General features: G+C 38.7%; 1 protein-coding gene and 1 long non-coding RNA gene across 2 annotated transcripts in view; one reads left to right on the top strand and one right to left on the bottom strand.

The window, feature by feature from the left end:
- Window positions 1-12,187, bottom strand: part of eloa (elongin A) — a 48,851-nt gene extending 36,664 nt beyond the window's left edge. Inside the window, exon 1 of the mRNA XM_048612863.1 lies at window positions 11,987-12,187. Coding sequence (XP_048468820.1) covers window positions 11,987-12,169 — 183 coding nt within the window. The 5' untranslated portion in view covers window positions 12,170-12,187. The remainder of the gene's footprint in view (window positions 1-11,986) is intronic.
- LOC125486230 lies at window positions 12,090-17,245 on the top strand. The gene is made up of 3 exons (XR_007264918.1): window positions 12,090-12,378; window positions 12,661-12,792; window positions 17,054-17,245. It is a non-coding gene; the product is annotated as an uncharacterized LOC125486230 (long non-coding RNA).
- The last annotated feature ends 3,298 nt before the right edge of the window (window positions 17,246-20,543 follow it).

The raw sequence follows: 20,543 nt of genomic DNA, 5'->3' as shown, positions 1-20,543 counted from the left end.
TTAGCAAACACTACTTTACATTACTCCCAGTACTCATACGCTAGTCATGGTGTTATTAATATAGATGAACAGCCACAACCATGTTAGTAATTTATAATTATATTCAGTCTACATGGCAATTCATGAAAAGAAGTATCTTTGCTAGCGTTGGTCAGCATGAAAAACTGTTTATGTACATAGGCATGCAAGTTTCAAAGTTGTTCATTGCAAGTTATGCGTACCAAGTCCATAATTCAAAGACATTCACCTCAAACATAATAAACCTTTTATCCATAAGGCATCAACAGCAGATAGGAAGTGTGTGTAAAATGACTGAAGACAGCCAAAAAGAAACATAAAATGACAATAGCTCTGTGGCAACCCAAGATAGTAGATCTCTCATGGAGATTCTGCAATCAAGCTAGCAGGAGGGAAGCTACAGTTATGAAAGAAGACACGAGGATTAAAACGGAGGATTTTACACCAGAATTGATTAGGTTAATGGAGCTATGCTAGGTAATGAAAAGATGCAATAGAGATATATTGTTTTCACAGATCAGCAAGAACAGTAAAGAAAAACACAAATTTAAAATCATAAAAATGATTTTACATGAAAACAAAATAGAAAAAAATATGCAATTTTCCACCAGAAACCTTTGTGGAAGCAGGTTAGCAAAGTGTCAACAGTAATAATCCACAGTCAAGAGCCTAGGCATGGACATGCACATGGAGAGTGGAATTTAAGCAGGAGATAATGCCTCCAAAATGGCATGGGAGTGAAAAGACAAAAAAAAAATATACTTGCACAAAACTGTTAAACACGAAAGAACAGGAGATTCAATGCATTATAGTTAAAGGTTTGAAAATTTTAAGCCAAGTTAATTATTAACTAGACATTAAATGTTAACAATGTAGGATATCCCAGTAAATATAGTACAAGAGTATAATGCAAAGTTCAAGTTTAGAACGCATTAACAAATAACATTCACGTTCAACATTTTCCAGGTATCATGATGGCTAGTTGCAACTTCAGTGATTGGAGGGGAAAATGACTGCGGAAAATAGAGGGTTAATTAATGAACAGTACTCAGTCTGTGGACATACATACCTTCCCAGCAGAGCATGGAAATGTGGTTACACCTTGGCTTGGTTTCAACAAGAAGTGAATATTTTAAGGATGATGGAGAAATTTAACAAAAAGAAACCACAGGATCCTAAGTTTGGCACCTCCAGTATCAGTAACAAACAGAACGTAAAAAAGGACGTTCTGATGAAAAGGTCACAGGTCAGATACATTAACTCTGTTTTTCTCCACAGATGTTACTATAGCTTGCCAAGCACTTGCAGTATATTTGTTTGTTATCCCATAGAAAGTCAGTCATAATTGAGATTCCCCTTATCCTAAATTTCTGATTGCAACTGATTTGTAATTGGAGGAACCTATCCAGGAGAGGAAAAATGTAATAAGATACCATCAAGATTTCCATTTATATTGCCCTGTACTCTGTCACTAGATCTGGGATCTATTGAGTAAGGAATAATTCTATAAAAGCAACTGACTGGTGAGCAAGCAATGGAAAACAAGGCATAATCCCAATGTGAGGTAGGCTGAAACTACTTATAATAATTTCACATGGTTCATAGAAGATTTTCATCCTGTCAACCTTAGCAGTTGTAATTAGATCACAAGTATGATGGTAACCTCTTGCTTCTCCCCCCCACTGTTCTCCCTTCTCATCCCCAAAAGCAGAAGTTTTTTAATGCTACATTGTGTAGGTTTACCATTCTTGAAACTTCAACAGCAGCTATTCACCAGGCTAAGCCGTTGAACATAAAATGCTCAATCATACTACCAATCTCTTTAAACAAATAAGATTTTTGACCATGTGCCAGTAATTAAAATATTTTCCACATAATATTACCTCCAAAAGGAATACAAACAAATCAATTACGTGATAGAGCAGGTGAGACAGCTATTGAGAATACAACACCATCCCTTGCTGAATAAACAGGAAAACTGTACAGTCAGAACAAACATCATGTCCAATAATTTAAACATCAAAACACAGCTATGCTCTGCTTCTTATTCATGACCTGTATACTAAATTTATCACAACAGAACGAACAGCTCCTCAGGCTCACATGCATTTCAGTGTTCTAGATTTATCTTAGTTCACACAGTGATCTTTTTTCATTAAAGCAGGATTCGATCAATGGTGAACAGCAAGGGGAAATGGTTGTGGTAAGGTACAGAAAGGGAGAGAATAAGTTCAAAGTTTTGTAGTCAGTTAGCACACACCTTGACAGGTTTGTTAAAAAAAAGTCAACATGAATTATCTTACTCTTTTAGCTAAAGGAAGCTCCTGAGCTTCAGAGAGGTGGTGATGGTGATTGTTAATACAGAAACTCAGCTAATATTCTGGGGGCCCAGATTCAAATCCCAAAATGAGTGAATGGTGGAATTTAAATTCAATTTTAAAAAAATTCTGGAATGAGAATCTACTGTTAACCATGAAACTATTGTCAGAAACATCCATCCGGCTAACTAATGTCCTTCAGAGAAGGAACTCTGCCATCCTCACCTGGTCTGGCCTAAACCGTGCAGGTGGTATGGTGGGTCAGTCATTAGCACTGCTGCCTCACAGCGCCAGGGACTCGAGTTCAATTCCCAGTGGCCCACCCCACAACCGCCACAGGCAATCGTATGGAGTTTGCACATTCTCCCCGTGTTCAGGTGGGTTCCCCGGTTTCCTCCCACAGTCTGAAGGTGTGTAGGCTTGGTGGATTAGCCATGGGAAATGCAGGGTTACAGGGCTAGGGAAGGGATTATGGGTCTGGGTGGAATGATCTTTGGAGGTTTAGTAATAGACTCAATGGGCTGAATGGCCTGCTTCCACACTGTAGGGATTCTACAATTCTATGACACGTGATTTCAAACCCAAAGCAAAATGGTTGACTCTCAACTGCCCTCTGAAATGGCCTAGCAAGCCACTCAGTTGTATCAATCGCTACAAACTTTCAACAAAAATGTAACTGTGTGGATCACCTGGCATCGACTTAGGTACCATAAAAGACAACAGCAGAAACAGCCCTGTCAACCCTGCAAATTCCTCCTCATTAACATTGGGGGATGGTGCGAAAATTGGGAGCGCTGTCTCACAGTAGGCAAGCATAGCTATATCTTACAATGTCCCAGACACCACCATCACCATCCCATCACATGTTCCATTCCACCAGCAGGACAGACCAAAAAAGATGGCAGCACAGTGTATACAATCAGTAGGGTGTTGCCCTGGGAGTCCTCAACATTGGCTCCAGATCCCATGAAGTCTCACAACTTCAAATTAAGCATGGGCAAGGAAATCTCATGCTGATGACCATGTACCATCCTCCCTTAACTGATGAGTCAGTATTCGTGCATGTTGAACAATACTTGAAGGAAGCACCAAGGGTGGAAAGGGCACAGAATGTACTCTGGGTGGGGAATTTCAATGCCCACTACCCAGGGTGGCTCTGCTTCAGCATAATTGATTCAGCTGGTGAGGTCCTAAAGGACTTAGTTGCTAGACGAGGTCAAGTCCTCGTGGAGACGAAATCCCACCTTCTGATCGAGAATACTCTCCATTGTGTTGTGTGGCACTATCAACATGCTAAATGGGACAGACTTTGATCAGCTCTAGTGGCTCAAGGCTGGGAACCATAAGGTGCTATGGGCCATCAACAACAGCAGAATTGTACCCCAGCATAACCTGCAATCTCATGGCCTGGCATATTCCCCACTCAACCATTGCATCAAACCAGGCGATCAACCCTGTTTCAATGGAGAGTGCAGAAAGGCATGCCAGGAGCAGCACCAGGCATACCTAAAAATGTGGTGTGTCAGTTTGGTGAAGCTACCAAACAGGTGTACTTGTTTACCAAGCAGCAAGTGATAGACAAAGCTGAGCAATCCCACAATCAACAGATCAGATCGAAACTGTACAGTCCAGCCACATTTAGTTATAAAAGGTGGTGGACAATTATAAACAATTCATTGGAGGAGGAAGAGGCTCCATAAATATCCCCATTATCAATGATTGAAGGGTCCCGATATCGGTGCAAAAGATAAAGCTGAAGCTCTTGTAGCAATCTTCAGTCAGAAGTGCCATCTGGATGATCCATCTCAGCGTCCTCCAGTGGACCCAGAATCACAGATACCCATCTTCTGCCAATTCGATTCACTCCGCATGATATCAAGAAACAGTTAGAGGCACTGGATACTGTAAAGGCTATGGGCCCTGACAACATTCTGGCAATAGTACTAAAGACTTGTGCTCCAGAACTTGCCACTCCCCTAGTCAAGTTCTTCCAGTATAGTTACAATACTAGTATCTACGTGACAATGTGGAAAGTTACCCAGGTATGTCCAGTACACAAAAAGCACGATAAATCTAATGTGGTCAATTACCACCCCATCAGCCTATTTTCGATGATCAGTAAAGTGAAGGAAGGTGTCATAAACAGTGCTATCAAGCAGCCTCTACTCAGTACATGCTGTTCAGTGTGGCCCAGTTGGGTTCCACAGGGCCACTCATCTCCAGACCTTATTACAGCTTTGGTTCAAACATGGACAAAAGTGTAGAATGCCAGAGGTGAGGTGAGAGTCAAAGTCCTTGACATCAAGGCTGCATTCAACCAAATATGGCATTAAGGAACCATAGGAAAACTAGAATCAATGGGCATCAGAAGGCAAACTCTCCACAGAGGTTGGAATCATACCTCGTACATTGGAAGACGGTTGTGACTGTTGGAGGTCAGCCACCTCAAGTCCAGGGCATCTCTGTAGGAGTTCCTCAGGGCAGTGTCCTAGGCTGCTTCATCAATGACCTTTTCTCCATCATAAAGGTTAAAAAGTGGGAATGTTCGCCAATGATTGCACAATGTTCCTCAGATGGTGAAGCAGTTCATGTTCAAATACAACAAGATCAGGACAAAGTCAAGGACTGGGCTGACAAGTGACAAATAACATTCATGCCACACAAATGCCAGGAAATGACCATCTTCAGTAAGAGACAGAGACAATCTAACCATCGCCTCTCGACATTCAATGGTGTTACTATCGTTGAAACCCCAGCATCAACATCTGGGGGGGGCGGGGGGGGGGGGGGGGTGGTGGTGGTGGTTTCCACTATTGACCAGAAACTTAACTGGAATCATCACATAAACACAGTGGCTACAAGAGCAGGTCAAAGGCTAGGAATAATGCAGCAAGTAACTCACCTCCTGAATCCCCAAAGCCTGTCTGTCATCTACAAGGAAAAAGTCAGGCCTGTGATGGAATATTTTCCACTTGCCAAGATGGGTGCAGCTCCAATGACAAGAAGCTTGACACTATCTAGAACAAAAAAGCCTGCTTCATTGGCACTACATGCACAAGCGTCCAATCTCTCCACTACTGATGCTCAGTACACCCTGCTGCTGCTGTCTGCAAGACGCACTGCAGAAATTCACCAAAGATCCTTAATACTGCATCTTCCAAATCCATGACTACTTCCGTCCAGAAGGACAAGGGCAGCAGTTACATGGCACCACCAGCTGCAAGTTCCCCTCCAAGCCATTCACCTTCCCGATTTGAAAATATTTCACTGTTCCTCCACTGTTCACTGGGTCAAAATCCTGGAATTCCCTCCCCAAGGGTAGTGTGAGTCTACCTACAGCACATGGACTGCAGCAGCTCAAGAAGGCAGTTCACGACCACCTTCTCAAGGGAAACTAGGGACCAGTAATAAATGGTGGCCAGCCAGCAATGCCCACATTCCACAAGCGAATACAAGAAGAGGGCCTGGTGAACAATGGAAAGTCATAGTCTCACAACACAGAAACAGACCCTTCGGTCCGACCAGTCCATGCCAAATATAATCCCAAACTAAACTAGTCCCGCCTGCCTGCTCCTGGCCCATATCCATCCAAACCTTTCCTATTCATGCATGTATCCAAATGTCTTTTAAACGTTGTAATTGTACCCACATCCAACACTTCCTCAACAGAAGCAAATTAAATTGTCAAAAATCTGGAAACATTAAACAGAATTTTAAAATGTTCCTCGATTAATACTACACAAAATCAAAAAGTCAAAGGCATAATTGCCTCTTCTGAAATGGTGGCATTTAATATCAAGTGATTAATAAAGATTCATTAATAATTGTTTATATCTCAGCAATAAGCATTTCTGATACCTCAGCTGTGACAATATTAATTTTTAAAATGCACAAAAATTTGGCTTTTTAAGAACAGTAACAGTGCTATCCACAAAACACAAACAGAATTACAGCTTTAGAACTTGCTTCTTAATCAATGTTTCCTGTCCTTTAACATACTGTCCACCATTTAAAAATCAGTTGTTTAAACAACAACATATCATTGCTTCAAATGTGTCTGAATATCACAGACTTTCTGTAAGAAACTAAATAGAAGTAACTATCTTCAGAATCAAATCCAGGTAATGAAAACATCCCCATAGCATTAATCTCTGTAAGCAGAGTACAACAGGGACACATCAATACTGATACTTCAGGTTTGGTACATCACTTGCCTTCCCAAATTGATTTTAAATTAATCTAGCCACTATTTTTCCCTCAAATCAACAAATTATTAAAAAAATAGATTATCTGGTCATCATCACAGCACTGTTTATGGGTGTTTGCTGGACACAAATAGACAGTCACATTTCCCACATTGCAACAGTACCTATACTTCTAAAAGTACTGCATTGGCTGTAAAATGCTTAGAGCCACCTGAGGTCATGAAAGCAGCTACAGAACTGCAACTCTGTACTACTTTCTAAAAAAAAGGAGATCACCTAACACTTACACTTATAGAATCATAGAGTCATAGTGTCACACAGCACAGAAACAGATTCTTCAGTCCAACCCATCCATGCCGAGAAGGTATCCCAAATTTAACTAGTCCCATTTGCCTGCATTTGGCCCATATCCCTCCAAACCTTTCCTATTCATGTACCTGTCCAAATGTCTTTGGAATGTTGTAATATCCACCTGTTCTTCAAGAGATTTTTATATTTGTTTACAATACTGAGAAAACAGAAGCCAGGTTATATTTCCTGACTCTAGCTTTGAGGAACTTTTCTCCATTAAAGAGTGTCAAGGCAACCACGATAGCAGGAAACACAGTACCGATCAGCTTCTGTTTACAATATATTTCCAACATATTTAAAAATATTCCAAAAAAAAAAAATTATTTCAATAAAAATATACAGTCCGTTTCATACCAGTAAACTTGACGCCACTACAAGTTCAAAACTGGCTTTCCTTGTGCCCCATTTCAAAATCAAGAGAAAAGTATGTCCGAGTCTTCCAGCTAGCCAAGAAGAGCAGTTGAAGACCAGCTCTCTTGATAATGAATCACTACACCTTCTCTCCAAGTAGATACAAGTAATGCTACAGCATGCTAGAGCTTCCAATGCAATGGTATAAATAGTTTTATTGACCAATTGTGTAGAAATTGTTGCCTCGAAAGTTTGGCAAGAGGAACATACAATTTGATCACTCAACCCAAGCAGCTGTTCATTGTTTTGCTGCAGTACCCCAGAGGAAACAAGGACCACTCAACAAATGGTGCAATGCCAGACCTCAATCACTCCTGGCACTCACACTGCTTGAACATCCAAAAATCTCATCAGAATAAACAAACCAACTAGATTTATATGGTATAGATTATCTTTCCACATGAATGTTCAAAGTAATTCCTATCTCAAATGGAAAAACCTACAGGCACTTCAAATTTAAGCAGGAAAACACTGTGATAATTTAAAAGGCTTGAAAAAGGAAGCATGGATGTGAACACATTGACATGCAGGGTGAGATAAACTATCATTCCCATGAATCCCCAGTGTGTCAGCCATGGAACTCAGATAATGCACAAGTAAACAAGGAACAAAACTGAAGCACTGGAAGATAACTCAATCAGGGCTCCTTCCATGTCAGTCAAAACAGAAAATAGAAGTTGGTCAGTCAGACTGGCTAAAAAAGTGTGATGTCGTGCCCCATAAAGATCCATGCGGGACAACTCTTGTTTACTACGTTTAAAAATGACTTGGATTCATAATTTATGCATGACTCCAAATTGGGGAGTATCATTAGTAATGAAGGAGACAGTGAAAAAGTACAAGTCGATATTAACGAACTTGCAGAATGGTCATTTAATTGTCAAACTAATTTCAATATCAGCAAGTGTGAAGCAGTGCATTTTGCTTAGAAGAATAAGCAGATGACATATTTCTTAGAAAACATGACTTCCACATATGCTCAGAGAGCGAGAGTTGTCAACAGGTGACTTAACGAGGGAACACACATAGCCAAAACATTACTTGATATCTACATGTACATCCAGATGTCCCAGGATAACAAATCAGGGCAGAAAGACAGTGAGTTTCCCTTTCCCAGCTTACCAGGGTTATGAAATTTAATTTGTAACTATTCATATCAACTGGTTCAGAAACAGTTGAATCTTAGGGGGTTAACCCTACCACATTTTTCTTGGGTCTGTCAGAACTAATCTAGTCATTACCTTACCTATTTGGGTCATCAGGGAAGTTTTCATTCATTTTACTTGAGTGATATAAATAGAGAGTGTATGCCCTACAAATTAATTAAGAAAGAATTTTTTTTTAAACTGATTGTCAATTGGAAATCATAGCAATCTTGCACTTCAATAAAGTTCTTTCCAGTGACTGTACAAAAATAACTGCAGTAGAAGTGAAAGATAATAATGTGATCTGGGATCAAAGGTGCCAATGGCATCAGAATCCCGACTGCATACTGACTTTCAATTTCTTCCTAGCTATCTAGTTGCCTTTTTACATTATTCTACTGCTCAATTTTGGAAAAATAATCCATTTTCTAGGAATAAATTCTCTATATAAACTGGACTAATTGGAATAATGCAAAGCCATTTTACACTTTAACCAGGCAGATATTTACCAAGATTTCACCTATTCAGTCTAAATTAGCAACTGTAATTCTTCAATAAAGCAATCCCACAAATACAGCTGCTGAAGGGATCCCTTGTGGACAAGTATTCACACATGGATAACTTTTGTTCATCTATATTTAGAAAGTATCCAATAATAAAAGATGGAACCAAACAATGCTAAAATCCATGTACTAAAAACAGAATGCTGGAAATACTCAGCACATTAGGCAGCATCCATTCAGTCAGAATAAAGTTAATGTTTGAGGCCAACGACTTTTCATTAAACAAAACTTTAAAACTTTTGACTGAATACTTTGTAGTGAGAAGTTAAAGTCAGTATCAGAACCATGAGTTAAAATATTTTCATGTTACAAGGAATTTACAAATACACCTATTTCTTCCACTCCAAGATCTGGTTATGATGTTCATCAGTGCCAAATTAAATAATTGCCCACTCTTGTGGAAAACATTTAGTCTCCATTCTAGCTGAACTGAGGCTACACACTAAGTTTGGAAGTAAAACCTACAATATTCATCATAGGTACGCTGGTGTAGTGTTTATAACACTGGATTATTAATCCTTAGAATGCGAGTTCACAAATAATTCAATTTTAAAAATCTGGAATCAGTGAAACAATATACTGTATTGAAATTCAAAGTTGTCAGATCACCATAAAATATCTAACTGATCATTGATATTCTTTGAAAGAGATAATTCTGCTGCCTTCGACTAGGCCAGCCCATTTGCAACTCCAGTCGCACAGAAATGTGAGACTATTAAATGTCTTTTGAAGCAGCCTAATAAGTCTTCTTTAGCAGTTTAACAGCTGAATGAAAGTCCACCCTATTTTATCACGACAACTACAGGAAGACTACCAATGCTAGCTTTGCAAAACTCACAAAAGGCATCTAGATAGGTATATGAATAGGAAGGGTTTAGCGGGCTATGGGCCAAATGCAGGTAAACGGGACTAGATTTACTTAGGATATCTGGTTAGCATGGACAAGATGGACCGAAGGGTCTGCTATATTAATCAAAATGGCCTCACAAATCAAAGATATATGGAAATCACAAGATTACCCCCAGAGCACACAGAACCACTTAATTGACCATTGAATTTTCTTATTGAAACTGTAATGATTCAATGTCCATTAGAGACTACTGGTACATCCCCAAAATGGCCAGATTATTTTAAGCATAGATGCAGACATATTTGAAATTGTTACAATACACTTTGCCTCCCAGATTGCCAGCTGTCCTGCTGAGGAGTGAGGATTAGGACTGAGCAGAAGCATCCATACAGTTGATTAAAACATTACCCTTTCAATGGCAGATTAAATTTAGTTTAGGATTAAAATGATCCAGATCCAATTTGATTTTTATCCCCTATTTACAACATATTGTGGCAAAGTATGGTTTCTAACGCCAATCTGCATCAGGATGCAATCTGGCTGTAAATTAGAACATACAACTATACGGATACTACATCTAGATAGGCCAGACTTGAATCAAAGAAGTCAACTTCAAAGGGGTGGCAGGTCTAGTCTGCAATTTCTGACAAACAGAAACCACAGAAATAAGCAGAGAACCAACCAGAAACTCCAAAATAAAGACAAATTGAAATCCAGTTGCAACAGCACAGATTTTAAGAGTTAAAACTTTTACCTTTATACAGATGCTTCACATTCTGCCACATCTTAGAGAGATCCAACTGTGGCAAGCTGTTGTTATAACATCACATTGTCCTTTGATTAGAGAAAGTGGGAAATAATTGCCCTTTACAAAACCAATTTGCATTTATATAGCACCTTTAACATAACAAAACATTAAGGCACTTTCGAGGTATTTTGGTGTAAAAAAACAGGACACCAAGCTACACAAAAAAAAAAGATATTGGGACAAATGACAAATGCTTGGGCAATGAAGTCTGGTTTAAAGGCATCTTAAAGGAAGAAAGATGGATTGAATGAGAGGGTTTTAGGAAAGGAATTCCCAAGTTAAATGCCTTGCAGCTAAAAGCATGGCTCAAGAGGCATGAATTAAAGAAACGTGAAATTTCCCAGAGGATTGTGGAGCTGGATTACATTGTATCAAAGGGAGGGGCTCAGCTACTGAAGGATTTGAAAACAAGGATGAGAATTTGAAAATTAAGGTATTGGTTAACCAGAAGCTGGTCAGCAAGCCAAGAGGTGACAAATGAATGGTATTTGGTACAAGTTATGATATGGGCAGATTTTTCAATGAACCTCATATTTACATGAGAGGCTAGGCCAGAGAGCCTGCCTGCTCGGCACCCTACACCGAACAAATTGCAGAACTGATATAACATCCAATAATTCAATTTTTAAAAAAAAAAAATCAACAGAATTCAGCTAAACAATCAACAGAGAAAATTCCATGCCAAAACTAAGTACTACTTGTCCGCACTGCTTCCTTTAGACATAACTTACATTCTTGAGATCCCCAATTGCAGAGGGATATCAAAATTATCTGCTAACACCATTTCATACATTTAATCTATCCGTTGCCCATCACTTAATTATTCATTACCAGTCTTTAAAAATAACTTTGAATTAATCTCATGAAAAAGTGTTCCTGATGGTTTGTAAAATAAAAAAAAATAAGTATTTCATTTAAAGTCAACGTGGCAGCAAAACATTTCTGTTCTCTTAAATGTACTGAGCAGTTCTATTTAATTCAGATAAATCGGGACTTCTAAAGAATGCAATGTCATCACTTTCACTCACAACAGTGAAGACACGGGCGTATTTTTGCTTTCTATGGACAGAAATTAAAGACATAAATTTAATAAAACAAGCTGATTAACACCGCAGATAAAAGATAAACATCCAGGCAATGGCCTGACCCCGGGTTCCCCAGCGCTTGCACTGTTGTTATTCAATGGATCAAGCATCGGTTTTCCAGGTGTTAAGTCAAATGTCTTCGTGATAAGATTCGTTACTCTGTTTCTCGAGTTGTGCCTCCACCGTGAATCTCTGAGGTAATTTAGAAATCCTGTAACTGGCGATTCTTTACCTTCTTCGGTTCCTGAGCCTCTGACAAGCGAGTCTGCAGCTTTAAAACCTGCTCCTGCAACCCGTCAGCAGCCATGATCCCACCGTCTCTGGCCCAGCAACCACCCGGAAGTGCTTCCACACATTCAACCTGGAATTGAACAGCAGTCTGTTGTAGTTGATAGACCTTATTCACAACCTCCATCTTAATTTGACGCGTGGCTCGGCAACTTCCACTTTGTGCTTATCAGGAGTTCAACATCGGCCAATCCAAAAATATCCATGTACACGAAAGTATAAAATTGCTAATTCCCATTTCAGATAAACCCCTTGGACTGTAACCTAGTGTCGTATGATTTCTGACTTCTCTGACGACATGCCCTAATATCATAGTATGGAATTATAGAAAATCCGGTAGGATGTCCAATTTTACTTTAAATCTGCCTGTGACATTTTTAAAGCTGCTGTACAGATACAAGTTGTTGTTGCAGCTGATAATAATAGAAATAAGTACAGTTGATTAAACGTATTAATGATACATGAAAGCTAGATTTATTCCTATATAGGAATTATTCCTATAATTGTTTTTATTAATAACTAACAAAAACCTCTCCGTGTAGTAAGTTGTTGTTAAACAGTTTGATTTCAAGAACAACAAGAATTAGATTACTGTTCTGACTCTGCATCTCCCCTTAGGCAGTCCCTGGAGACTGAGGATGACTGTCTTCCACTCTGAAGCTGGGGATCCTGAGGTGACTAAACAGTCCACTGCTAGGTCCATACAGCCTGCCACGTATAGGCAGGTGGTATTTGAGGATAAGGTGTTTGGTATGTTGAAATTTCTGCATGCTCTTTCCTCTGTTTGTGCTTGGGCCTATTCAAACAGAATGACACCTTCATGGGTGTTTCTTCTGTTTGTGTGATCGTGGGAGAGAGATTCCCAGGTATCAGTGGGGATGTCACAATTTTTCAGGGATAATTTGAGGACATCCTTTAAGCATTTCTCCTGCCTTCCTGGTAACCACTTAGTCTTGGAGTCATAGAGTAATACAGCATGGAAACAGGCCTTTTGGCTCAAACTGGTGCCCACTCAGCTAGTTCCAATTGCCACACTTGGTCCATATCCCTCTAAACCCTTCCCATCCATGTACCTATCCAAATGTTTTTTAAATGTTGCTATTATACCTGCATCAACTTGCCATATAAATTCCAGAATAAGTAATTTTTTCTAGAATCTTGTGTTACACATGTAAACAACATGACCTACCCAACACAACTAATGCACCATAAGCAGTGACAGAGATGTTGGCCTGAGAAAAGACACAATTAAATTTGCAGGATTTTTTGGAGGTTTCACTGATGATATTTCTCAAGGGATTTGCAGTATCTGTCGTACATTGTCTACATCTCCAATACATACATGAGGACTGGAAATACTGTTGCTGTTAACCCATGAGCTTGGTGTTGAGATTGAGATATTCATCATCAAATACTCTCTTCCTGTCCTGGGACATTGGAGACAATATTGAATTTCATCATCTATGTCTGCCCTCACTGAGAAGAGGCTCTCAGATATGAAAATTGATTCACATTGTCCCATGATTTACCATGGATTTTGATAGTTGTGGGGATAATCTTCTACAGACTGGTAAAGGACCTTTGTTTTCTTGAAGTTTAGCTTAAGGACCATTCTCTCATGCCTCCATGAATACATTGATGATGGTTAGGATCTCAGCTTCAGAGTATGGTGCACACATGCAGGCATCTTCTGAATACCACACCTCAATGACAGAGATTTTGGTTCTAGACTGGAGGGATGCAAGTTGACAGTTCCCACTTATCTTATAGATTAGTTCCACACCAGCAAGAAGCTTCCTGAATATGGAGTGGAGTGTTGCAGGGAGCAAAATGGAGAAGAGTATTGGCATAATGACGCAGCATCACTTGACAGTAGTTTACGTTCATATTCGGTCTGTGGAGAGTCTTTTGCGGGGGATCATGACTTGCATGTCATTGTGCAGCAGATGGAGGATGCTGATGAATTTATGCAAGAACCAAATTTAATGAGGATCTTCTGTAACCGGTCTCTGTTGACAGAGGTGGAGGCCTTTCTGAATTGAAAGAAGAACAGGTATAAAGGTTGTTGCTGCTCTCTGCACTTTTCTTGTATTTATCGCACTGTGAAGATCATGTCCACCTGAATCTTTTGGTCTTGAATAAAAACTACATTATCACATCTGGAGGAGTTCTTCAGCTATTGGGAAGAGCTGGTTGAAGAGAATTCTTGCAGATACCTTCCCATGATGGTAAGCAGAGAAACCCCTCTGCAGTTACTGCAATTGACATTCTTTCTTTCTTTCTTGAAATTGTTATAATATGGCATCTCAAAGATCCCTGATATGCTGTCCACCTGCCAGATGAGGGAGATGAGGTTATCTGCTTGTGCCAAATGTGCTTCACTACTGTATTTCAGTATTTTGGCAGTATTGGCTGCTCTGGTAGCCTATTTGTTCTCAGTTTTTGTATGAAATTTTCAATGTCATGTCAGGCTAGGGCTGTGTTAACGTCATGGGGAGTAGAGTGCCATGTGAAGCAGTCAATTTATGTCCAGACCGAATCTCTATTGAGGAAATCCTCAAAGTCCTCCTTCCAAAAAGTGTGGACTGTCACTCTGTCCTTGATGGACATCACTCCATCTTTAGCTTTTAGTGGAGTATTGAATTGAATTAGCTTTATTGTCACATATATTCAAATGAGTACAGTGAAAAGTTTAAATGATGCTACTTATAGTGCTAACTTAGGTACAAAGGTACCTAGGTACAGCTTCTGCAGTTACAAGATCTTAGAAGATAGAGAAATAAAAGTCCTGCATTGCAGAAACAGAAGTTCAGAACAACAACAGGAGGTCCTGAGATGCTAGGGCCATAAATGGTCTTGACTGCACTGAAGAACCCAGACACTTCATGATTGTCAAAAGTTTCTGGATTTCTTGCACTGTTTCTACACACTACCTGTTCCTTCAGTGTTGAGTGTTTTGTTGAATCTCGACTTTCTTTCAGTTATAGACCCATCTCTTTCCTTAGGGTATCCGTAGTGTTTCCAGCTCAGGAATACCTTTTGGCACCTCCTCATTTTCATGGTCATTCTCATGAAATCAGTCTTTCTGTTTTCTGGTGGAGAAACCTAGAATCTCCCCACAGGTGCTGCTTGCAATTGTTTTCAGAGCAGAACAGGCACCTTGAATATTCAGCAGCTCCTGTTTACTGAGCAATGCTAAATTGGCTGACAGGTGTTGACTGAATAACTTTCTTTGCAGTGTCCTTGAGTTTGACATTGAATTTCCTGCAGCAGTCATGCTCCAGTCACAGTGTGGATGATGCAGACACCCATACAGTTCAGCAATCTGATGATGATATAGGCAAACATGTGCATTGTTCAGTGTGAGGGTGTCGCATAAGCTCTTGTATTTGTCCTTCTGACAAAATAGCGTGTTCATTATGATCAGACCATGCTCTAGACATTTCATTAGGAGGAGAACTCCATTAGAATTTCCCTTCCCTACAGCTTTCTTGCCAATCACTTTTCCAGAGGATTGTGTTCCTTCCAACTCTGGTGTTGAATAAAATCAACTTGTCTGCCTTTGGGACTTGGGATAATAAACGATTAACACAGAAGTAGAATATTTCTTTGGCCTCATCCATTGTTTCCAGGGTTGAGATGTATGCTCTGACTATTCTATATTGCTTCAGGGTAAGAGTGAGCTGAAGAAGTATGAGGCATTCATTCATTTCACTGTTGTGATTATTATTTGACTTATAGAATATGAAAAAATCTGCATTTGGTAAATGAAAAGCAAATTTGTTCAAGGTACATATCTTACATCTATTGGGGTATAGTCTGCATAAAAGAAAAAGAAAAACCTGATAAAGAAAACTATTAACAGAAATTTTGACAGAGTCTAACAGGAGCTTCATACATTAACCAACGTTCTGTTGAGAATTTGCTATTGAGAAGGGTATGTAGAATCATTACATATTTTCATATGAAAATAATTACATTTTCTCCACATATTCCCCCTGCCCCAGGTTCATTCTCTTCTTTTTCTCTCTCTCATTCTAAAGGGATTTGGTTACTGTGGGAGTAGAGTTCCTAGACCACCATTGCACTGCAACACTTTCCTCAAATGACCATCCTCCATGTGACAGCTTAATTACAAAGGCAATTTATTGCACAGAATTACAGTTGCGTCCCTTAATTGGGCATCAGCATCTGTAAACATTCACAGGGACAGAATGGATAGCAATGAAGAGCAGGAATCTTAGATGCTTGCCCCTTATTCAATCTAAGTACATTAACACCAGTTGTAGTATTCCTATTACTGAGCTGATTTTAGCAACTAAGCATAGATTGGGAAATTAAACCTGGGATCTTACTGATCTTCATAGCTGTGCTAACAAAGTTACAACCAATTCTCTGCCCAAGAGGTAATTTTCTAAACATTTTGATTAAATTAAAAATTGATTACAAAATATTCATGTACCCAAAAGCTGAAGTAATTGTTCTAAGCTGTGATAGAAAGCATGTCCATTTAGATAAACCTAAAAGAAAATGTTTAGAATCTAGTGTAATCTTGGTGGTAAATATAACTTATTTTACAGTCAGAATCCAATCTAACTTGATGTTAAATGCAACCTTGATTTAGCAATTAACATTGTCGCCAAGTCTTGAGCAATTAGCCAATGGCCTCATCCTTCAAATGAAATGTTAAACTGAGGTCCCACCTAATTGTTCCACTGATTGGAATGATGTTAAATAAAAGAATCATGTCACTATATGAAAAAGAATGGAGAGGTGTCCTTGTGTCCAAGCCAACATTCTACCCTCAACCCAAATCAACTTGTTCAATAACAGATTAAATCCATCTAGTTTTGTGCAATATTACCATTGACAATATGGCTACTGAATTGGCAATATAGCCAAGGGCTCTCCAGTTCAAAGTAATCTATTGCAGGTTTTGCAAAGTTTTTGAGAGTTAAGGTAAATTGCTTTCCAATTGTTTTTCTATATACTCCCCTCAATTTTCCATTAGTTGTCCTTGGATGGAGATCAGAAGCAAGAGATCTGTCTGAAATCTTCGCTCTCTCCATGAGCTCTCTGCTGTCTTTAAAGAATCTCAAGAGAAGTGGATTTAAACAACCCAGTTGCTTGTAGGCATAAATTCATAACATAAGACTTCACGTAAGTTAGCAGTAATTATCAATGGTTGCATGTTGAGAATAATAAACACAATTTTAAAAATTTTTACAAAAGAATATGATCCTTTACTGATGATGTTGATGAATATTGTTGGGGCAGAACAGCATGCTTTAACCTTTATATGACGTGAGTTGTGCTTGTCCCGGGAGTGATAATGATAATACTAAATGTGCAAAAGTGTTCCTTTACCGAACACAGATATCCATCATCTTGAGAAGCATTTAATTCAACAAGTATAGAAACAAAAGTTAAAATGTTAGTTTGCCTCCTACATCCATATTGCCTCAATAAGTCCATTCACAACATTGGTGTCATATTTGACCCAGAGATGAAGTTCTGATCATATTTTTACAACATTCCTCTTCCATATCAGCATCAAAATTCACCTGTCTCACTTTACGTGAAGCTGAAACCCTCATTCTTGCTTTTATTACCCCTAGACTTGACTACTTCTGTCCTCTATAAACTTGAAGGCATTGTAAACTCTGCTGTCTTCGTCTTAACTTGTAGCAAATAGAATTCAACTATCACCACTGTGCTCACTGCTTAACATTGGCTCCTGGTCAAGCTATTAATTGATACTTAAATTTTCATCCTTGTCTTCAAATTTCTCAACCACCTAACTCCACCCTATCTCTGTAATCTCCTCCAGTCACACAATCCTCTGAAATTTCTGTCCTTCATTCTGGCGTTAGAATGGTGTTAGAATGGGATGATGTGCTCATCCAATTCTGGCCTTTTGCATATCTCTAATTTTAATTACTTCACTATTTATGGTCAGTTTCCTGGGTCCTAAACTTCAGAATTCCCTCCTTGCACCCATCTGTCTCTCTACCTTATTTTCATCTTCTAAGGCACTCCTTAAAACCTACCTCTTTGACCAAGCTTTTAGTTATCTGACCTAATCTCTTTTTATGTCGTTCACTGTCATATTTGTTTTGTGTACATACCGGATTTAAAAATTCAATGGACAATGGAAAGAGTGATAAAGTTGTTCCAACTTTTTCTATGCAGCAATATCTGTATCAGGGGATGTAGATATACTTATATAAGAGGAACAGATGATCTTGGGATGCTTGTCCATAGATCTTTGAAGGTGACAGGACAGGTTAATGGGGTGGTTAAAAAGGCATGTGGGATGCTTACCTTTAATAGTTGTGGCATAGATTATAGGAAGTGCATTTTTATGTAATGTTATGTGGGTGCAAGTTAAACAGTGATCAATGAAGCACCTTGAGCAGTCTGATTACATTAAAGCCATTATATAAATGCAAGGTATTGTTGATACACTAAAGTAAATTAAGTTTGCTTTCTCATTGTAGTATGTGATCAATTTACCAAAGAATTAGCCAAAATAATATATTCCACTGACATGTCACTTATAATAGATTGTTTTATTGATGTATATCAGTGAATAACAACAATTGGTGATATTAGCAATTCAGATACTATCTATACTGTTTAATTTATAGCATCACATCCATATGATAACACTCCCAAAAAAAACACTTCTTTAAATAATAGATATTGCTGCACTCAGAAGTTGGGACAATTTTACCACTTCTTCCGTTGTCCAATGAATTCATTAATCCACTAAGTGTTTAATCTGTGCAGACAAGGAAAATAAGGGTTTCAATCGCCATTCTAGATATTTTCTAATCAACCTGTTCAGAGATGTTATTATACACCTCTGGAGCAGGTGGAACTTGATCCTAGACTAGATGTAGGGAGATATTTTTAATCAACCTGTCCAGCCACCTCTGGAGCAGGTGGGTCTTGAACTACGCTCCTGGCTCACAGACAGGAACACTGCCACTGCACCACAAGAGCCCTTAATTAAATCAACCACTCTCGGCACGATCTCTTGGGTGTTTTCTAATCAACGTGTTCAGAAATGTTATTTCACACCTCCAGAACAGGGGGGATTTGAACCAAGGCTTCCTGTCCCAGAGGTATGGACATTACCACTGGACCACAAGAGACCTTCAATCACCATTCTGTGCAAAATTAGCTGACGTCAGCCACAGCAGGTGATGGAGAGCTGCCATTGACCTTGTGTCCAGTGTTAGAGAAGAAAAATTGGCTAGGGTTTCCATAATGAATTATAATCTCGTGAGTGCTGTTAGAAACACAGTTGTTTTGCAATCAATTGAAGACTGATTGCATTTATTACACACCTCCCAGTTGTTCAACAATCTACTAAGACTGCATGTCAAGACGCATTTTCTATTTCAAGAATGAACTGCCATTGAACCTATCACCTGGAAATGAGAAATTTTCTTTCTTGGTGTCAGAGCTATGGCAACCACATTATTTACCAAGCTATGCCCCTTGCTGGTCTTATACCTTTAAATGAAGTCTACTACAATAATCAATGTGTAAATATATCTGGAAAGTGATTGCATGACCCCAATTTGACTATGAATATATATCATCTAAGATGATTAATTTTCCAACAAATTTGCCCTAAACAATATCACAAAAAAACATATGTAATTCCGTGAACTTAAGTTAACTACATAGAAATGTTATAATTTGAATTGAATCAAACAGTTACACATCAAATAGGTTAAAAATCTTAAAATGCAAATGGCATACTTCATAATCTTTTGATAATTTTTTAATAGAAAGGATTTAAGGAGTTATTTCAAATATTGCATTTTAAAGTATAGCATAAACATAAAAGTTAAAAGGAGTCTAAGCATAGGTAGTTGAGTTACCCTTGATGTTGTTTCCTCAAGATTATATAAATAAGCAATTTATTGACTTTATTTGATATTGATGTACATTTTATACCCATTTTGTTGGCACTTGCCAGTTCCAGGCATTCTAAAGGAAGTCTGGTTAGCATTCCCTTTTTTGGGCAACAAACAAGAGACCAATAAGAAATTTATACAGCCAAGAAAGTTTTTTGAAACAGAAAGCTTGCAAAGACAGGTTTCTTAAACAAAACCTGCAAAAGCATTAGTTAGAAGTCCAGGGAAATAATTAAAAGACATTTGATATTGTAGAGTTTCCCTTTCCTCAGATACTGATCCCCCCCATCTTTTTTAATCACATTTGTATTCTCATTACCCCCTCATGAAAACACCCACTGTTCCCCTCTTTACAAATCACCCACCTCCAATCTTCCTTTCCTCTCCCAAGTTCTCTCAATCTCTCCCAAGATGACATTTTGTCATTCCATAAATCTGCCTTTTTGTATGAACATTTCCAATTAGATTTTCACAACTATAGCATTGCAATCCCTTTAATCAAAGTAATAAATCGCATTCTCTGTGACTGTAACCATGATCTGCTAACACTCCTCCATGGTCCAAGTG

Source organism: Rhincodon typus, chromosome 27 (assembly GCF_021869965.1).
Source record: "Rhincodon typus isolate 14 chromosome 27, sRhiTyp1.1, whole genome shotgun sequence".
Lineage (NCBI taxonomy): Eukaryota > Metazoa > Chordata > Chondrichthyes > Orectolobiformes > Rhincodontidae > Rhincodon > Rhincodon typus.
Note: the sequence above shows the minus strand (reverse complement) of the source record. Positions and strands in the feature narration are given on the sequence as shown.